The sequence below is a fragment of the Typopeltis vanoorti genome, chromosome 21 (assembly GCF_054136105.1).
Source record: "Typopeltis vanoorti isolate ZY-2024b chromosome 21, IOZ_Tvanoo_1.0, whole genome shotgun sequence".
Lineage (NCBI taxonomy): Eukaryota > Metazoa > Arthropoda > Arachnida > Uropygi > Thelyphonidae > Typopeltis > Typopeltis vanoorti.
The window spans coordinates 87,214,513-87,235,351 of NC_143569.1; the positions used below are offsets into that span (position 1 = coordinate 87,214,513).

General features: G+C 36.5%; 1 protein-coding gene across 1 annotated transcript; it reads right to left on the reverse strand.

The window, feature by feature from the left end:
- Positions 1-4,836: 4,836 nt before the first annotated feature.
- On the reverse strand, positions 4,837-20,272 carry LOC150095081 (nose resistant to fluoxetine protein 6-like). Its single transcript, XM_090411190.1, has 9 exons — positions 20,069-20,272; positions 18,948-19,062; positions 18,574-18,661; positions 18,372-18,469; positions 18,117-18,275; positions 16,203-16,296; positions 7,582-7,674; positions 7,018-7,149; positions 4,837-4,963 (listed from the first exon to the last, which is right to left on the reverse strand). Exons 1-9 carry the CDS (start codon positions 20,270-20,272, stop codon positions 4,837-4,839), a joined length of 1,110 nt encoding a protein of 369 aa, XP_090267316.1.
- Between the last annotated feature and the right edge of the window lie 567 nt (positions 20,273-20,839).

Sequence of the window (20,839 nt, forward strand, 5' to 3'; positions counted from 1 at the left end):
TTTAGAATTAACCATTGAATCTAGTACATATATTATGTATGTTTGAATGGGTTCATAGACCAGTTTTGCCATTTTTCAGCAGAAAAACACCAAGTCTGCCTGAGAAGTGCTATCAATTACGTTTGAGACAAGCTAACTCGGCTCCTTATTTATTTCAAGGAGTTTCCATAGACAAAGCCCTTTAGTTGGAAGAAGCTGGATTCGATTTCGTCCATGACGCGAGTACCCATTGTCAGGTGTTTTCGATTAAAGGTGAATTTTCCGGTCTCATACGGAGGTGGAGGGATTTTCTACCTTACACTCGAGTTTTATCCCTCGAATCAGTCGAACCGGCCCTTGAACTCATATATCTACAGGCGTACAACACTTCGGAGAATGATGGTAGCTTCCACTGGCTCTCAGCTAAACAGTAGTAACTTCTGGCTAGTACTTTATCTCGGATCCAAATGCCACTGTTGGTATCCTGTATTCCCACTAATAATAAGCTCCGAAGACCAAATCTGTTTTTGTTTTGTTTAATATCGCTTCAAATCTTCAGCAAACACTGTAGCTGTGCCCCATAGAGAGAGGGATAAAAATCACCTACCACGTAAGTTTGTGTCCTGATTGCCAGGTCAACCTAATCACCAATGTGACGGCAGAATATAATTCATTTAATTTCGTAAATTGTTATGCTGGAAGAACTGAAGTCAGAAATAACGAAAATATATGAATATCTTAAATTCTAAATGAAGTGCGGTTTATTTGAGTACATTTCGGTGTCTGGAACATTGCACGCGCAGGTTTCTAACAAAGGTTGTGCTGAGGAGATCTAATAGGATGTACTTGAATTTATGAACGATGTATCTCTATAATATAATCCACCAAATAACTTCCTATCAACATCGAAGTCTTTCGAGAAACCAACAAGTCTATTTTACGTCGACCACTGTCTCTTTGAGTGACATTAGCACAACTGGTTGAACATCGCTTGACAAGGATTTCTTCTTAACGATTTGTTCACCATTTCCTTCTTCTGCTTGACCACTCCCTTTTCTTGTATCTTTCTCTTTCGTTTTGTGTCCTGTAAAGATTAGCCTTTCCAGACGTGAGAATGGAGCTTCGATAACGAGATAGGCAAAGAGCGACATCCCCAAGGTAATTGCTAAGGTGGCAAGATATTCGTAGATCTAAGAAACAGAAAAAACATAATTGAAACTGCCACTTTACCAATAAGGAAATTAATTTCACTATCCAAAGTAGATTATTTTTATTCTTTTAGCCACTTAAAATTAAATGGTTACAATCATTTGGTTTACGAGTCTATGCAAACACCATCGATAAATGGCACTGAACAACCTGCTCAGTATTAGTGTGAATAATTGACATTGAATATATAGGGTAATAATTTTAATAATTGCAATAATAAATATTGTGTAACAATCACCACTGGGCGGATATTTTTCTAAAAATATAAAATTATTTTTTGTTTTAGCATTACTGGAAGACAAAGTTTGAACATGAAGTACATCTTCCCAACTAAGCTTCTCGTAGAGTCTGCTGACCTCGCATTAATTGCCTTGGTATCCCAGATCTCACTTATGTGACTGTCAAAACCATCTGCTGGCTACTTATTCCAATTACAATGCTATATACAAACGCACGATTTATCTTTTAAAAAAGTAGTTCCAAAATTTACCATCGGAGGGCGCTGTATGGTGGTTGTAGTAATTTTTGTGTGTGTAAGAAGGATAAGAAGCTATACAGGCATAAATAAATTTTTATTCATTTCGATTGTGCATTCTCGGGCTGTACTGTTCAATGTTCTGCCCTTCCCAGGATGCACAAACTGCATCCTTTGCACAGTGTGTTCAATAGCAAAATGCAGCTAGTCGGGAATTGATGTTGCACACACGCTACGTTATGCTGTCTTTCAGCGATGGCAAGTTATTAGGATGATTCCGATAAATCCTGTCTTTGCGAAATCCCCCAAGAGGCAAAATTCACCGGGGGGGGGGGGGTAGATCAGGTGAAAGACGCGGCTATGCAATGGAAAACGCACGGCTGATCACTGACTTCCGTGAAATACTCTCGAAGAACCTCCTGTACGAATCGACCAATGTCCTCTATTTTGCAGGAAAATGACTGAATCCGTGCACTGCGTAAGACAACAAAATTGTTTACCACATCGCGATACCTCTCGGCAGTAATGAGCACGTCACAAGACCCGATTAGCGAATGTCCTCAAAGAAGGATGGTCCAATGATAAAGGAAGCTGTGAACTCGCACCTAACAGTAACTTTCGAATGCAAAGGAATTTATTGGATTGTTTGTTGGTTTTGCTTAGCCCATACCCGGCAATTATGAGTATGGACTAAGTTAAAGTGAGCTTCATCTCCTCACAAAATCATCCACCTCCACGTAGCGTCCAATTCCACTCGCATGTCAAATGGCATTCGTTAAAGGGAATGTCTGTCGGCTTTCAAAGTCCTGCGGGCGCAGCTCATGTGTCAAGGTTACCTGAAATAGGTAAAATGCAGAATATAATCTTCCATATAAGTTTTCAGACAGGTTACACGTATAAGGTACGTGTGTCTTGATACAACACGTGCACTGCAGGAACCAACACTGTAATCCATGGCGTGCTCCACAACGGCAATAGCAACTTCATTCACTTGTTGTGAATTGATTATTTTGTGACCTCTGCCAGGTCTTACTCTCAACGATCCCGTTTCAACAAATCTTCAAAACGACTAATCATTCATCTCAGAGCACAAGGAGATAGTGGACCTGTTCGACATTTGTTCTGGAGACAAATTCGCGGAGTGCAGTAACAGCATTGCAAATGTTACGTACGAGACATGCAGCTTCAAGAGAAAAGCACGTTGGGGTAAGGTTAGCGCCATCACTGTGGATGGTATTAACAACCAAAACGAAAAGAAAAATCCCGTGCCCGTTTTTAAACCCTTCTGGCACCTGCCGAGTTGCGTAATGTAACTTTTATGCATTTGGTGTTTACAAATAGTTCCTAGAAACTACTTTTTTATTTTCTCTCAGGCATCGCTTCAGCATGCCGCAAAATGCATTCCTGCAAAGTTTTGCAGCATGCGAAACACTGAATGTCGCTCCACAAGGCTCTAAACAGAGATACTTTTGCTCACCCTCTCTCTCTCTCTCTCTCTATATATATATATAGAGGGTGAGCAAAATCATCCATAAGTTTTAGTAAATTAAAAAAAAACTGTGGCGACATCTGTTGGCACTACACTTAAACTACTGCAGAGAAAAAAAAAATTTGGGGAACCCGATTTAACATTCACAAGTCAACTTAGTTTAGTAAAACTTGTGCTGCCACCTATTGACAACCACACCTACTATCACCCATAATTGCTCACTCAAACCATTACTCGTAATGCCATTAAACCAATAGGGGGTGGCCTCACTAGCAGCGGTATCCCCAAAGTTATGACGTCAGCAAACGTTCGTCCCCTATGCAAACAGTTTTATTACCCCCGTGATATCTTCTCAACACCCACAACGCATGAGTGCACTTTTCAGAATTCAACCCTTGAACAAAAATGGCAACATAAATTAAACTGCTTAAAATTAACTTTCGTTCTTATTAGATAATTAAGTTTAATTTGAACTAAAATGTAAATTTCAATTCGAGTATTCAAATTTTAAAATCATGCGTCCTTCTTTTGCATTGCATAACACACTTTCGTAGAAAAAAAAACAGTACTATGGATCTCTTTATATGCGAAAAAAATCGACGAAAGATAGTGCTCACCATATTATAATGAGTGAAATAAAAGCCATCTCTAAGGTATCCGTAGCGAGTCCAAATCACTAAGCAATGCATCAAGTACATACAGAAGGTTAGCCTACTCGGAATGATCCATCCTTTCCAGGACAGTATCCAGTTCACTGGACCTTGAAAATAACAAGCAAAGACAATTAATACCATCACTGAAACCCCCTCTTCTAATGCACGTAAATGAGCAGTATTAACTTAATATAAAACTGGCTTTTAATCAATTATACCTTATTTTAAATTCCAAGATTTAATACTGATTAAGATATTCTTAGATGGCACATTTTTTCAGAACTTTTTCTAATTGTTGAATTTTCTAATCAATGAAGCTAAAGATGGAGAGTGTTTCCCACTAATTTTCACAAGTTAGGACAAAAGCTGCTGAATCTGTTATATCTTACTGAATAATGGATTAGTGTGGACAAGGTAACTTTGCCTCTAAAGAATTCCAGGTTGAGCAGCGTATTAAAACGGATGCGATTTTTCCACTTACCTCCAAAACCTTGAAGACAGGCGAAGGTCATCCAAGCTATGCTTAAAATAAACGCTGTGCGATGAGATGAGGCATAGATCGCATTCGAATAACGTGGTTGGTAGTTGCCGAACATCGACTGCCATGGCCAATAGATGGCTGTAAAGGCAGTAGCTATGGCACTGCACCATAGAAACGTTTGAGAAATCTAAAACAAAACCAACGTGATCAGTTTGATGGGAGAAGGAGAATAACGTCTATGTAAATAGTTCATATTTAAGGGTTCGAATTTTGACTATAAATTTTCATCAGATATGAACTTACTGGATGTAGCGAAATCTTCTTACGCTTATACTGAACAAATCCAAGAATCATGCCTACACAGTAACTGGATACGTGGGTATAAGGTCGAAAAATAACCTCACTTATCATCATATAAAGCTGCCTAGAATTGGAGAAAACCAAACTCAAAACTACGAAATTCATCGAAAATAAAAAATCTGAATATTATTTTATAGGTTTCCATTGAACCAATGGAAACCTATAAAGTTTCGTTTTGAAGCAGTTTCACTTACTCTTTATGTGCAACAGTCACCAATGCTGTAAGATTCAAGTCTCTAACATAAGTCATTACTCCAATAGCTAAGTTACATCCCAGAGAACACGTTAACAGTACTACAAAGCCCAGCATCGGTTTCCTAAAATAATAGACATGTTTATTTAGTGAAAGAAATCGACATTGCAAATGCATATGTTATGTTCGGGATACATAAATTTATATGAAATAAAAATATCTTAAAATATTCTGATTCATACAAACTAAGAATTACCTGTAGAGTGGAATGAGAATCAAAATAGACAAAAGATGAAACTGGAAGTCGCATCCCAAGTACCACGTCGGATGATAACACTAAAAAAAAAATGTTTAAGTTTCAAAATTACTTTTTTGTTAGTTTCTTTTCAGGTAAAGGCTAAATATATGTGAATAGATTTGAATTCAAAAATGGCAAAAATCTAAGACTAAAAATAAATATTTACCTGTTAATCAAATAATTAATTGTGGATGGAACTGTATTCGTGTTAGTGATATATTCCACTTGATTATAACTTTATTAAGTGCAAAAACGTAATATTTATTTTATAATCTACATTCAGTTTCGTAACATCATTTACGTGACATACTGTCAAGAGAAATATGGATTGAAGGCTCATCAAAAATTAATCGATATATATTTCATCTCATAAGAAGTGTGTGGCCGTAGCGGAGAAAGTTGTGATGATATTATAGACCTGTTACTTAAAAAGTCATATTGCAACTCATAGAAGGTTGGTGTGAGTCAACACCAGTTCATTTCATAATAACACCACCAGTTCCTCTGATGTTATTATGAAATACACGGTCCCATAATGCTCTCTAGTTTGTTCACGTACATATTGCTGTAGACACCTATTAGAATGTCCCTTCAAAAACTTTGGGGGAATATTTAGTGGGAGGATGAAAGCGCTGATAATACAGCAGGTAGTAATTTGAAAGAACTTCGTAATAGTTATCTGATGCAACATGTGAGCCAACGTAGAGGGGGGAAAACCTTACATTTCATAATACCATCAAAAGATTTAGTGAAGAGTCATACTATTTCCCAAATATCCCGAAAGCAATCATTTGTCAGTGGAAAACCAATTAATTATGAATAAGGATGATAAGTGATGATAAGGAGCATGGGAGGGTGCACTATTAAGTCATTGCGTTTGAGAATATGTTAAAAAGAATAACGAAATATGAATTAGAACACATTACTGGCTGGGAGTGACTCCAATGCAAGCTGGGTAACGTTGAAGGACATCTTGCATAATCCGTTGCCTTAAGTTATTACGAGCAGTAAATTTTACAACAGTCTAGAGTTGGCTCGATGCACAGTGAAGTTCTCAAAAATGCATTTTGTAAGATAAAAAACGATGGATAGATTATAGATCTGATAGATCAAATATATATGTTTTCACTAAATTATTAATTTCGACCAGCATAATAATAGGAGAAAAAGGAATGATTTGATAGAGATATGCAGACTTCTAAAAGGGGCGTACATGATACCAGTAGATGACTTTTTCGTGTGATGGAGGATGAAGAGACGACAAGATGACATCCATTGACTCTGAGAAGCGAAACATTTAAATAATGGGAGGAAGCTAACGTTTTCTCTCATTCAGTGGCGATGATTGGAATGGCTTGCTTCTGGATGTGATGAGTGTGCGTAGGGTGAATGAATTCAAGAGATGGAATGACAAGTGATGTGGTCTCCCTCGATTAGTCCCTGACCCCATGATCAATAAGTCAGGGACTTAGCGAGAGATAACAATAACATTATTCTTGTTGTTGTTGGATAGTATCTTGTATCAAAATAAGACAGGGTTGATATACACGATTGTTTTAACATGAATATAATAGGAATAAACGTCTGTAGAAAGAAACTTTAAAAATAATTTAATTTACAGAAATATAATTAAAAAACAAAACACTCATTTCCACTAAAACATGTCACAGATTATTATAAAATTTGCTACATCACATAACCATCATAATCATATCACGTATTTTATTTCAATAATGTAATATGGTAATTTTAATGAATGCAAGGTAATTTTCTAATTTAAGTTATGGTATTTTTAAACTTGCTTTCTTCCTAATTGAAGGTTTAGCAGACAAACATTCATACGCACCATTTTCTTTAAAGGTAACCAGTTGTTGACGTACCCTAGATTGTACATCCACCTCTTATAGCAATTGTCTACCTCAATACCCGCTGTCTCTTGCCAGATGGGTCCTGAAGCGATCCAGGGCAAGAAAAATACCGATCCAATGGAAAACAGCAACATTGGAGTGAGCCTAAATAAATAACACGATTCTCAGTGTAAAAATTTTATTTCTTAATAACATTATGGATTTCATACTTTAATTTGCTAAAAATCTGATCTGCCCTAGAATCTACACTATTTCGGAAACAATATGTACCAATGGGACTTAGAACCACGAGATAGCAGCAATTGCCTTATGTACTGGTTCCCCTGATACTCATGGAATCTTGATAGTCTTTGACTCAGCTATCAGTTTCCCCTGATACTCATTTAAGACAAAACAAAAAAGGTTTAAAAATGTGCTGTAAAATCTGTAAACAGGCTGAAATACAGAAACAGCAGAACATATGCATCCCTTAGTGGGCTCTCCATAGTGGGAGAACATCAGTTTTCTTTTCATTTTTTTAAGCAATCATGAATTGGTTGGGCGCAGTTTTATAATGTTTTTGGATTTAATATTTACCTGAGATATCTCTTCACTATGAAAAGAAAGATGTTCAGATGTCCTTTAGTTGACTTCATGTATTTTAGAGTATTCCACGTAGTAAGGAGGCCGCTATAAAGAAACAAGAATACAAAAATCACTTGCGTTTCATAAAAGGGCGCTTATTTGTGACATTTATGTGTAAATTGAATTAACGTATAAAAAATTCTAAACCAATTCGATATAATTTCTAAACTTAAATAGAAAATAAATAAAAAAACACCTTAAGCAGAAGTTTTTCTGGGTTACAAAATGCGTAAACTAACAGATGGCTGTTACGTCATCACATGTAATCTGCATATACAGACCATGGCACTGAAAGGATTCAGAAATAATAAAACTGGTATAAAAATGGAAGATAAAGATAACACAGTGCTGTCCGAAAGCTAAGGACGAACTAAATTTTTACCAGAATACGAAGAAATTTTCATGACTACAGCCAAATGTGGACACACATTTATTACCAGCATACTAATAAATTATATTACGCAAATATGTATTATTAATTTCGTACACATTAAGTTGCAATACATTTTTGTCAAAAGTTGCAAATTTCCTAAGGACGCAGTTAAGGAATTAATGTATCCTGCTTAGAGAAAACTATTCGGAGAGACATTTCAGTAGGGAATATGTCCATCCCGAATTGCGATTCACCTCTCACAACGTCGTACCATGCTTAGCACCACGTGATTCAGGAGTTCTTGGGGCAAACTGGCCCACTCCTCCTTCAGTGCAAAGGAGCAATGCGTCTCCCCATTGCGACTCAAATGTGTTCTGTGGGGTTGAGATCTGGGGGTCGTGCTGGCCACTGGATTCGATTTTTATCCTCGGTCTCCAGAGTATCTCCACTGTTCGTGTACGATGTGGTGTGGCATTGTCATCCACAAAATATGAATTCTTCGCCTACAGCACCACCAAACAATCGAATATGACGTCGAAGAACTTCATTGTAATGTCGGTCACGTCACCAGTCGTAGTCCCTTTTTTCCAGCACTTGTACCTCGGTGCATCCATTAAGCATAATGCCTCCCCACACCATGACCCCAGTACCGTCGTATCCTTTCAAGAGCATTCTCGCGGTGGTATGCACCACCACTTTCACGCCAGTTGAAGTGTCGTCTAGAATCGGAGGAAAAACTAAAATGGGTTAATGTACAGAGTACATTAACCCTTCGGTGTCCGTACAACTTTTATGGATACAACACCGCTAAACACGTGTTCTACGATGTGCCGTAGATAGTGGGATGCAGATTGCAGGCCTTCGGGTGTAGAGGCCTACTTGTCGCAGACATCTTGCCACAATTTGTCGAGATATCCGCGTACCTGTGCTTGAATGGAGCCGACTTGCAAGCTAACCTGCCGTGATGAGTCGATTAGGTTTTTGCTGTTCTAACGAAAACTCCGTCTTGAAACTCCTTGATACAGCGAGAGCGAGCTCTTAGCAGACGTCTGGAACATATTCCATTGGTTTGAAATGCTGTACACTGCTGATGATGTCTTAATATTACAGTGACAGTTGCACATAACTGAGAAGAAATTCCTGGTTAGGAGTTCGAATTCGGGATGATTGGAGTAGAGAACTAATATTACCCATCTGCTAATGGAGGAATAAAAGTTCATATGAGAATTACAGAGGAAATTCTCGCTGGAATTTTTCTGGTGAAATTTATGCAAGCATATATGAAAAGAGGATAAGGAAAATTTTAGAAGGGAAGCATGCAGAAGAATAAGCTGGATTCATGCCCAAAAAAAAGAATTGCTAGATTCAGATTTTCTCTTTTAGACAAACAGTTCGGAAGTGGTGGGAAATATAAGAGGTATCTACACTTTCAGTTTTGAATTTTGCAGATCTAAAAAAGGAAAAAAACATTATTCAAAACGCTGCAGTTATACCAAGTAGGAGAAACATTGAACAGAGTAAAGGTCTATGTGTAAGTTGTAAGTCACCAGTTAGAAATGAAGGAAGTACCGGACGATTGTTTGATGTAAAATCAGGACATGGGTACGCATTAATCCCACAATCATTTATCACCTACGTGGACCAAGTTATGAACGGAAGTATCATTACACCTGATATCAAACACGGCGATATTCAACACACCTGTTTATTTTATGCAGATGATGTTATATTTCTAAAGAAATCCAACAAAAGTCTGCACGATTCTTTAACCAAATTGAATAACGGTTGCAACTAATTTTGCATGAAAAGAAAAACAATGAAAATGCGCAGAAATAATGAAAACAACGTTGTACCACCATTTTATATTGCGCTATCCATTATCTATATGAATCACATTATGGAGGAAAGCGGTATTAAACCTGATATCAAAATTGGAGATGTTAATGTCAGCTCTTTGCTTTATGCGGATGATGTTATACTTCTAAATAAATCCGCTACAAGTCTGCAAGATTCTCTGACTAAATTGAATAGCTCTTGTAATAGATATGGTATGAAGGTCAGCAATAAAAAGACAAAGACAATGAAAATAGGCAGAATCATTGAAAATGTCAACTGTGTTGTGAATGGAGAACCTGTGGAACAAGTGAAACATTTCAGCTACTTAGGTACGATTTTTAGTAAAGATGGTAAATTCAATATAGAAATAGACAACAGAATCAATAATGCTGGTATCGTAAGAAGTCAACTGAAAAAATGTATATGGAAAAAGAGAGAAATTAGTCGGAACACTAAATAAGCTGTATACAGGACAGCGTTCAAACCGGTTTTAACTTATGGATCTGAGAGCTGGGTCAGAAGTAAAACACTTGACCAAAGACCGCAGATATGAGAGTCCTGAGAAAGATTAGAGGTGTGAACAGATGGCATCAATGGCAATATCATATTAAAAATGAGGATATTACTAAAGAACTTGACATTGTCAGCATCCAGGAATGCATTAGCAGAGCTAATCTCAGATGGTATGGTCACTTAAACAGAATGGGAGAGGAAAGATTAGCAAAACAAGTGTTCTTTGCCAGGTTGGCAGGAGAAACACTCAAAGGAAGACCAAGATATACTTGGATTGATACAGTAAAGAATGCCTTAGAAGATAAAAATGTAAGATCTGATAATGTTGGAGTCTAAATCAGTCTGTTACCTTGACAGACTGATTTAGAGTAACAGACTGATTTGGAGGAAAAGTTTAGATTGGAAGTTAACAATGATGTAAATTTTTCATGTAGTACTATCATATCCTGTACACCCCTTGAGGGTACATGTCAGGAATTTGATGATGATGATTATGAAAACAAGAGTTGCACTCTCAATAAAGAAACATGCCTATAGTTGTCTCCAAATATAGTACAAGTAAAATACAGTATTTCTGCTATTTAGTCGCAAGTTTTAGTGAAAAGGCAAATTTATATGAAATAAGAGGGAAAATAGCCAAAGCATTAACTAGCAATTTAGAAGACATTCAAACTTATTGATTGGCACCGTTTAAGTTATTGAACTCAGGATTTGAAATAACACTAGCAACCGCACACATATATACGAAAGTTGTCAGAAAAATTAGGATAGTAAACAGATGGCATCAGTGGTAGAATCCTATTCAGAATGGAGGTATTAGAAAAGAACTTGGCATAAATATTCACGAATGTATGAACAGAGCTAATCTAAGGTATTATGGTCGCTTAAGCAGAATTGAAGAAGATTGGTTTGCAGACGTTCATTCAATGGAATTGAAAGTGAAAAGTTCAAGAGGAAACCTAAGTGGATTGATGCATAAAGTACCTTAGAAGACCAAAATATAACTTCTGATAATACTAACGCGTGACAAATAACAGACTAACTCGTACGAAGATTGTTGATAGGAAACTAGTAAATATCAAAGTTAATTACTTTGTGTTAATACGTGGTGCTATCACAGTATCCTCTACTTTGAAAGTACATAACAAGAACTTAGTTCAGATAAATACGTGTTTGTGTTTATGGCGATGATGTCTGACATTGATTGCTCACGTTTCAGTAAGGAAATACCGTGAGTAGACATATTAATTAAAATCATAATAACGGAATTAACTCAGTAAAATAGTATTTATTAGTACAGCCGTTCCATGAGGAACCAACTTTTGTGAAGGACTCTTGTCTTGTTCCAATGAACTCTATGTCTAGTGTTGATGGCGTGTTCTGCAAGTCCAGACTGTTCAGGTTCAAGGTATTGAATATAAGACTGGTGTTCTTCTAGCCGAATAAAAGCTGATCTTCCTGCTTTTCCGAAATAAGATAACCCACAAGAGCAAGGAATCTGGTAGACACCTGGATAACTGAGATGTGGAAGCTTGTCCTTTGGAAAAGTGAGAAAAGTGGAGATTTTCCTGATTGGTCGAAAGAGAATAAAAATATTTAGTTGTTTTAAAACTTTTGTTATGCGTTCACTAAGAGAGAGACCTTTCATATAAGGGAGAAGAATATCCATTATTTCTTCTGTATTTGAAGAGGAAGATATATCAAATCTACTCAAAGCTCTTTTGATGAACGAATTCATATATCCATTAGATAAAAAAAAGAATTAATATATTGCAGTTCTTTTTGTAACAGATCGTCTGAAGAGGACGCCCGATGAACCAGTGTTTTAATAGTTCTAATTGTGGAAATTTATTGACCTTTTTTTTAGTTATCTTACATTAGCTACTTAGGTGGCGCTTTTCGGAATTATCAGTTAATGTTTGATTAATTTTATACATGTACTGAAGATGCCTGTGATACTGAGGCGAAAATTCTACTAAAAGTAATATTTTACCTGAGTTTATTCCGTTATTATTTATTTAATTGACTGTACATATTTTAATAAAATTTAGATTTATATCCTTACAAATAACTGAGGCATATCAATTTTGGTTAATATCGGTCAGATCTTCCCCTGTAGTCCAACCTATAAACTAAACATTAAGTTGCATTAATTTGATTACATTCCGGGTATTTATTTTTTTGAAGGTAGGAGTGATATATTATGTAGTACACAACTTGATTATTGAGCCGACATAGCATGAGATTTGGAAAGATATTGAAGGTTGAGAACTAACAAATGAGCATAGAGTCTACGGGTTGCAATACAGTGGAAATACCATTACTCTCTGCCCAAATAAAGGAAAAAAGGCTTGTTATTTCATATACATTTATCCAGCTGACTTCCTACCATACCAGCTTTGCTAATTCTTTTGTACTTTTCCATATTTTGTTTACTGTCTTCACTAAAAGTTGTGCCTAAATAACTAAGATGTTTAACTTGTTCTGTACGTTCTCCATGTTAGGTTTCAAACTTAACTGCAAGCAGTTTTTAATTCCAAGTAGGTTCTAGCTTTCATCACTCGTTCAATCTTGTGTGATTATAATCACAATTACGCTCGTGCAGAACAGAGAAGAATAGAAATGTTCAAGTGGCATGTTATTTTTTCGAATTTAAAAATTCTGTTTGGTTTTTATGCTTACTCCACATATACACTACCCGCACTGACTGGCAGGAGTAACTGGGTGAAACGGAAATAAAAACTCGTGAAGAATCCCTCTCAAATTACCACTGTTTTGAACTGAAATTAAGTAAACAAATAGGAACATGTCAGATATATATTATCACACTTCTCTCTCTCTTTCTCTTTCTCTTTCTCTCTCTCTCTCTCTCTCTCTCTCTCTCTCTCTCTCTCTCTCCCCCCGAATTATAAAATAAAGAACCAAACTTCTAATCAGAGCCTGTTCAGCTCATTGGAAGTAACGTTAACACCCACAGCGCTAGGCCGCTCTAAATAAGACCTAAGTTCAATTCTAGTTGCTGACTAGTGGAACTTTTTCTAATCCTTTCTTCTCCAAGGTTTATCTCTAGCAAACCTTTTCGTCTTGTAAAAAATAGACCATATTTATATATATACAGGGTGTTCGGGATAAATTTGACAGTTTCGTAAGGAAAAAAAAAATCTTCTTTGTATCTATTAAATTTAATGAATTGACAAAAAAACATTACAGGCAGAGTTAATTACAATACTATCAACAAGATTTACTCAAAATAACCACCATTAGCATCGATCACAGCTTCAATTCTGCTTCGGAACCTCGAACAAGCTGATGCTACAGTCTCCCTGGGAAGGGCCGCAAAAACTGTTTTAATTTTATCCATTAACTGGGCTTTTGTATTACTGGAAGTGCGATTGGTGTCTTTTTCAACTGCGCCCCATACAAAATAATCCATGGGGTTAAGGTCTGGGGAGTTTGGAGGCCAAACATTTGGACTGGTGAAGTCGTAGAAATTTTCAGACAACCATTTTTGACTTTTCCCAGAGGTGTGGCAAGGGGCCGAATCCTGCTGCCATACATACGGCCTACCATTGGCTACCCTTGTTATCCAGGGCTTGACTACAGTTAGCAACTCCACGAACAAAGCCCGAATTCCAATGCCAGGGTTCTTCAACACCTGTTCCTGCAGATTTGCGAGAATTCTGCTGTACGAACGCAATCAGATCGTCTGCTAGGGATCTTTCTTCTTGCTACATCCTCGTAGTCACCATTGCAAGTCTCTAGTTCATGCCTGATTGTTTTTACTGTATTCAGGGAGCATTGGGCAGCAGTCGTAATATCCTTATTTTGATGGCGGGCACGAATCATCATGATACAAGTTATTCTCTTCCATGATTCAGGTGGGTTCCAGCTATCCATCCTTTCTGACATCTTGTATATGAATGAAGAAGGGTCCAAACTTTTAAATGAAGAGAAGTGTGTGTTAATACATGTAACTTACGGAAAAATATAATTAATTATAAATATGTCAAATTTATCCCGAACACCCTGTATATATTTTATATATATACTTGCAAGAAAATAGGCCATAGAACGTACATATTTCAAATAATAAAAAATATTATGTTAGGATTAGGCCTCACGAGATGGCGACTCTTGTCAGCTTCACCAGATGCCGTTCATAATTAGTGAATATCTTAGACCAGCTATCTCTGATTGGCCACCTGTGGAGATTGAACCCCCCAAGTCAGTATCCAAAAGTTAGATAGGACTAAAACGGCGTCGACTGCTTCGTGTATAGGAGAATAAAAGGTGTTAGCTGATTTATTTTATTTTTATAAATTTTGATCCACTAGATGTTGTTCCGTGTTGTTGTTACGTTAAGGGATCTTCACGTCTAACATATTATTGGTATACAAAATACAGCACATCATAGGCAGAGGCATAAAGTAGTAGAATCAACCTGGTAAAGTAACGTTGAGTAGATTGATAGCGTTCACTTTTTCTTTTTTTTAGACCACATACCCCATAGGTGTGAATTCTTTTAAGGTATGAATGTTTCTGAAAGTCGTTATATCTTAGACTGTTTTCATCACACTCCGTGAGCATAATAACACTTCCGATCATTGACTACTTGAAGTATCTTGAAAAAGTTTCATGTTTGGCCTAAAGAGGAGAGTTTCCAGATTATCCAATTCTTACCTCCCCATATTGGAATGCATAAGCCAGAAACGGTAAATAATTTGAAAGACCAAGGAAAGTTTCTCGAAACATATGTTATCCATACGTATCGTTATCCTTAGTGATGTAAGATCCATAAGGTTGTGTACATCGCATAAAGTGAAAATTACAGACAAAAAAATTAATAACGAATCGTCACGTATATTTTTGACAGAAGTAACTTATCTAGTAGGGCACATTATAGTTTCGTTAAGGATAGATCAATTGGGATAAATCTTGTTGCATTTCATGATAAAATCACAAGCGAAATAGACCATTAAAATAGCTATGACGTTAATTATGGATTTGCCAGAGTATTTGGTTGTTCCACATACGAACCCACTGATTAAAATGTATTAAATTCATGTTTATTCTCACTAGTGAGATGAATAGGAAATTAGATGGTAGCTAGATGGCAAAAGTATGGTGTTTAGATGAGAGGGTTTAAAAAAAGCGAGGCTCTTAGGAATAGGGCAATGTTTGGAATATATTCCTAAATTGTTAAGATTCAAGTATTAAGGTATAAATGTAAATTAAGGGAGAAATGATTTCCTTTGAAGGATGGAATATTAGTTGATTATTCAGTTGATCTCAGTTTTCTACATAATGATGTAGAAAACTTACACATGCATGCACATGATGCTAGAAATGCGATAATTCTTCAGTATTAAAAAAATCAGCTAATGCCTTTTTATTCCCGTGTACGGAAAGTAGGCGAGGCTATTTAGCCCTATCTAACTTTTGGAGACTGAGTGGGCAGTTTAATCTCCACTGGTACCAATCAGAGATAGATGGCCCAAGGCTATCACTAATTAAGCGGTACACAGTGAAGAGAGAGAGACGGCTCAAATGTGCCGCCATCTCGTGGTCCCTAACCCTAACACAATATATTTAATGTCTGAAATAATGTGCGTTCTACGGTCGATTTTCTTGAGTTTACGGGACGAAAAACCCGAGTTTCCGAGAGGAAAAACCTCTTGCCCGTGCCAGAGATCGACTAACTCGGGAACCGGTCGAAAAAAGGCTTAGAAAAATTTCCTCTAGTCGGCGACTAGACTCGAAACCAAGTCTTCCTTCGTGACATCCACTGTCCACTGAGCTACACTGGCTCTCAGTATTAATAATAATAATAAATATAGTATTTTATGGTTACCTGAGGAAAAAGAAGACATCCACAGCTAGCCAACCGTTGCAAAGGACTTCAAAGGTCAGACTCTGAAACCATTTTGCAGTATTCGTTAAGTTTCCTAGAAAGGACAAAAAATTATAAACACTCATGCAGTTTAGCTGAGTAATTATCATCAGTTATCAAAGGTAAATCTTCATTCAGGCAAATGAATCCATTATAAATTACCCACTTGTTAATCATCTTCCAAATTTCGTAGTTTTTATTTCTGACTTCCTTCAGGCAAACTCCAGCTAAGTAAAGTTACAACATTGGTGGATGAGAAACATTGATGTGGTGTGTGGAGAATTTACAAGGTATTTGGATGTCATATGAAAAATTATTGTTTATACTTCGGCAAAGAGAATTGGATGATCAGTTAGTCGACGAGAGAGAAGATGCCGTCGGATAATTCTCAAAAAAGTAGAAAAACGAACCTGTATCTCAGAGGAAGAAGATGATAAGGGGGGGGATCTCTTGGGATTTGGTCATTGAATTCTTGAACCGCTGCTGTTTAATCTTGTACTAGTGTTGCGAATTATTTGAAGACAAATATTTCGAAAGACATATTTCGGTGATTACACTACATTTTTATTATTCAGTTATACAAAATACTGAAATAATAGTTCCCGACAAGTTTCGTAAATCGTAGGATTTACATCTTCAGGGGTAAATCGTATAACTTAAAGTTTAAATAAGAGAATTAATAAATACAAATCATAACCGTCTGGCTATTCATAAAACTCAAATAACAGAATGCAGATATAAAACGTTATTGACATTGAACAATACTGGACGATATCACGTGTTCTTGTTCTCGTTCATACAGTCCGAGCTCAGATTGAGGTAGATTTTTTATTAGAGCTGACCACACTTGATGGAGAATTAAACCTTGATTTTTATTGCATTGAGTTGGGTTTTTTAGCATATTAGCAGATTCTTTAAATTTTCTTATGTATCAATTGTTTTCTATGCATGACATCGTCGTTTTTTGTGTTCAGATGGCATCAATACCAATGTCATATTAAAAACGAGAATATTAGGAAAGAACTTGACATTGTCGGCATCCAGGAATGTGCTAGCAGAGCTAATCTCAGGTGGTATGCTCACATAAAAACAGAATCGAAGAGGAAAGATTAACAAAACAAATGTTCTCTGCTGGTTGGTAGGAAAAAGATCCAGAGGAAGACCAAGATATAGGTAGATTGATATGGTACAAAGTGCCTTAGACAATAGAAATATAAAATTTGATAATGTTGGAGTCTTGATAATAATAGACTGATTTGGAGGAAAATTGTAGATAGGAAGTTAGTAATGATGTAAGTGTTTCATGTAGTACTATCATATCCTGTACACTCCGTGAGGGTACATGGCAGGAATTTGATGATGATGATGATGAGACATTTCTAGAAGAAAGACGACTATCGATTCGATTATGATCGTTGAACAAATGAATTTTTCGTAGGCTTTTTTTTCTGTCGATTCGAGAGTTAGTTAACCTCTAGCACAGGTTAATAGTTATTGTTGTAAAATCCTGATTTTAACATCTGGATTTTAACGCACAACTCAAATCAGTCGCCCTCAGAACTCACCCTATTTTAAACAACAACATGCGTTTGGGTTTAAAATCACAGGTTGACGGGTAGTTAATGGCTCTTGAAAATCCTCAAATAGTCATGAGATTGGCTACTGTGAGGGCTAATGATGAAGACTGACTACCCTCCTATTTGTTTATAACGTCCCCATTTAAAATGATAATAACGGATTTAAATAACAGCTTCGTTATTATTTTAAATATCTGCTAATAACAAGATTGTTAAAATTGTACTGCTCAATTTTGTCTATCCAAAACTACACATTTAAATTTCTGTTCTCAAAATATCCATAACAAGTATAACTTACGAGCGGTATGAAAATTCAGCCAGCTGTAATTATGATTGATAATCACCCAGGTCATGGTGATAAATCGGATCCCATGGAGAGAAGCAATGTCCTGATTGGAGGAATTAAAGTCTGCCAGCTTATTAACGTTTGTGTATAAGGAAAATGCCTCTGCTATTTCTATAAAAGTATGAAAAGCAGTTAAAACGATTAAATAGCTGCTATATTACAACACAAATATTAGAGTTAAAATACGAGTGAACATTGTGAACTTACCAAATTTCGAAGTATTGTTGGATACTAGCGACTTCTGGCGGAGGAAGTCGATAGTAGTACCTATCACAATCAGAACTAATATGATGGACATCACTGTGCTGGAAAACAAAACATCCATTTGAATAATTGCACAATTCATCAGAAACACCTTAAATATGAACTGTGTTCAGGTTTCTAAAGGTAGCGATCATTGCAAACTTACAGAAAGACGATGTGTATGGGTTCCACTTGAATCTTTTCTTCTACTTGACATTGTAAAACATCTCCTTTCATATGAAGATAATCCGCAACTGTAAAAACAGTGGTCAGATTTGATTTTCACATCAAGAGCAATCATCTGAATTGAAATTAAAAGAATAGCCCTTTTAGAAACTTCGCTTACTTACAAATTTAAAAAATGCAGTTTAGCGTCCACCGAGAATACCTGTGGATATTTCATTTTTCTGTTTATTTGAACATTCATCGTATATTTTATCAAACTTTTACCAATCAGAAAAGCTCTTCTAAGAGGACGATTAGCAATTTATTTATGAAAATCAAATTTTATTTAGCTAAAGTGAATTCGTTTGTGCTTACCGGATTGCACTATATTTTTGACGTCCTCTTTGGAGCACGCGGAAGGAACACATACTGCGAAACGAAAGGGATAAGCGTAGAAAACGTGCTTTGTCTCCACTATATCGTGAGCAATCTGAAAAGAAAAGAAACACAACATTTAATTAATTGTAGCAAGGACATCCTAAGGGTCTTAGTGCAATGGAATGACATCGTGTTTGTCAATCAGACATTTGACAGATTACTTTTCGTCTTTTAATTTTTAATGTTCGTCTCACCTCACAAAAGGTTCGAAACCGTATTACTACTGTGGGTGGACTATAGGTGAGTATAATTTGGATACTCTTTGTTAGATAATTTGTAAGCCGCTTCAGACTTCCAATGAGCAAGGTCGGTCTCACATAGGCAATGAAATTGATTCACAACCTAAGGACACGACATTTACAAACACTTCCTCAGTAGGATTCAAACCCGCACTTTATAAAATGAAGACCCTCTCCTGTTCTCGTCTCCCCTAATTATTTTATGTGAGTTCTACCACGGGAGATTGTAAACCTGTTGTACATTGGTAAAGTGAGTGAACTAAGGGTTATCCGTAACCCTTGATGTAGAGACCAAACATGAATTCTTTGCAATCAGGGTGGTGAAGATGGTGGTCTTACACTGAAGAGATGAAAATAATCTACCAGGTAAAGGCATTCACGAAACAAGCATTCCAGTCCTGGTTTTTGAAACTGGCAACTTCTTGGTTAGTGATGGGTACGCCATCCACTCGGCCAGCCAGATTGTAACAAATTAAATCTTTTAAGATATCCGTGTTACTTTCTATTGCAAGTAATACATCTAAATATATATGCAGAAACTATCATCACAGAAAAAACTGCAACATAAATACTTAGAAGTATTACTTGCAATAGAAAGTAACACGGATATCTTAAAAGATTTAATTTGTTACAATCTGGCTGGCCGAGTGGATGGCGTACCCATCACTTTAATTATTTAATTTAATTATTTAAATTCTGCTGTGAACGCATTGAATAACAAAAGTACAAGAAATAATTGTTATTCAATGCGTTCACAGCAGAATTTAAATCGGGATATCAATATTTAAAGCACAAGAAACATAAGAAATGAATACTTACAGATCTTTCCATATCTACAGTCATTCTTTGTGCAAGAGAAACATTTCGTGGAGGTTCATAGTAGGAGGCTACAGTCACTGAGCAATATTGACCCCTGAAATCTTCTGTCCCATCTCTTTTCTTCTTACGCACGTGGACACACTCATCGAAAGAGCCGAACTGCATCGTTGAACCTTCAAGAAATCCAGATGGGATTTTACCCATCGCGTCGATCACTGAAATAAAGAAGCCCACAGTTCGATGAGCAGGTCGATAATCGCTTTCTTGTGTAACTCGCAATATTTTCTGGGGGAAAAATGATTACAGAAGTAAACAAAGAAAATAATAACTCACTCGTTTATCTGTAAGTACGTAAATAAATTATTCCGATATTTTGAAATTTTATTTCGGACACGAACATATCCTGTTAGGTGCCAAGAGATGGCAGCACTTGTTTACAAGTATTTTCATCGGATGTCGCTTATAATTAGTGATAGTATTGGGTCAGCTACCTCTGATTGGTGGAGATTGAACTTCCAACTCGGTTTCCATAAAGCTAGATACGGTTAAAGGGCCCCGCCTTCTTATAAAAGAATAAAAATCATTAATAAGTTCTCTTCAAGTTCTCTTCTCTGCTTTAACGGCTCTACTGACTTCCATTGATGGTGCACCTGATGTTTCCATTATTGGTAAAGCTGATGTTTTCATTATTCCTGCTTGTTTCCACAATTTCTGTTATTACTGATTTTCATAGCATTTCTTATAGAAGTTTAATTTTATCCAAGTCTTCAG

What these genes read in the sequence shown, in the direction of transcription:
- LOC150095081 (XM_090411190.1), bottom strand. Translation starts at nt 20,272, where the DNA reads ATGGGTAAAATCCCATCTGGATTTCTTGAAGGTTCAACGATGCAGTTC. An exon ending in CTGTAGATATGGAAAGATCT is followed by an intron (nt 19,063 to 20,068) that starts GTAAGTATTCAT and finishes TTTTCTTTTCAG; the next exon opens with ATTGCTCACGATATAGTGGA. An exon ending in CAAAAATATAGTGCAATCCG is followed by an intron (nt 18,662 to 18,947) that starts GTAAGCACAAAC and finishes CTGTTTTTACAG; the next exon opens with TTGCGGATTATCTTCATATG.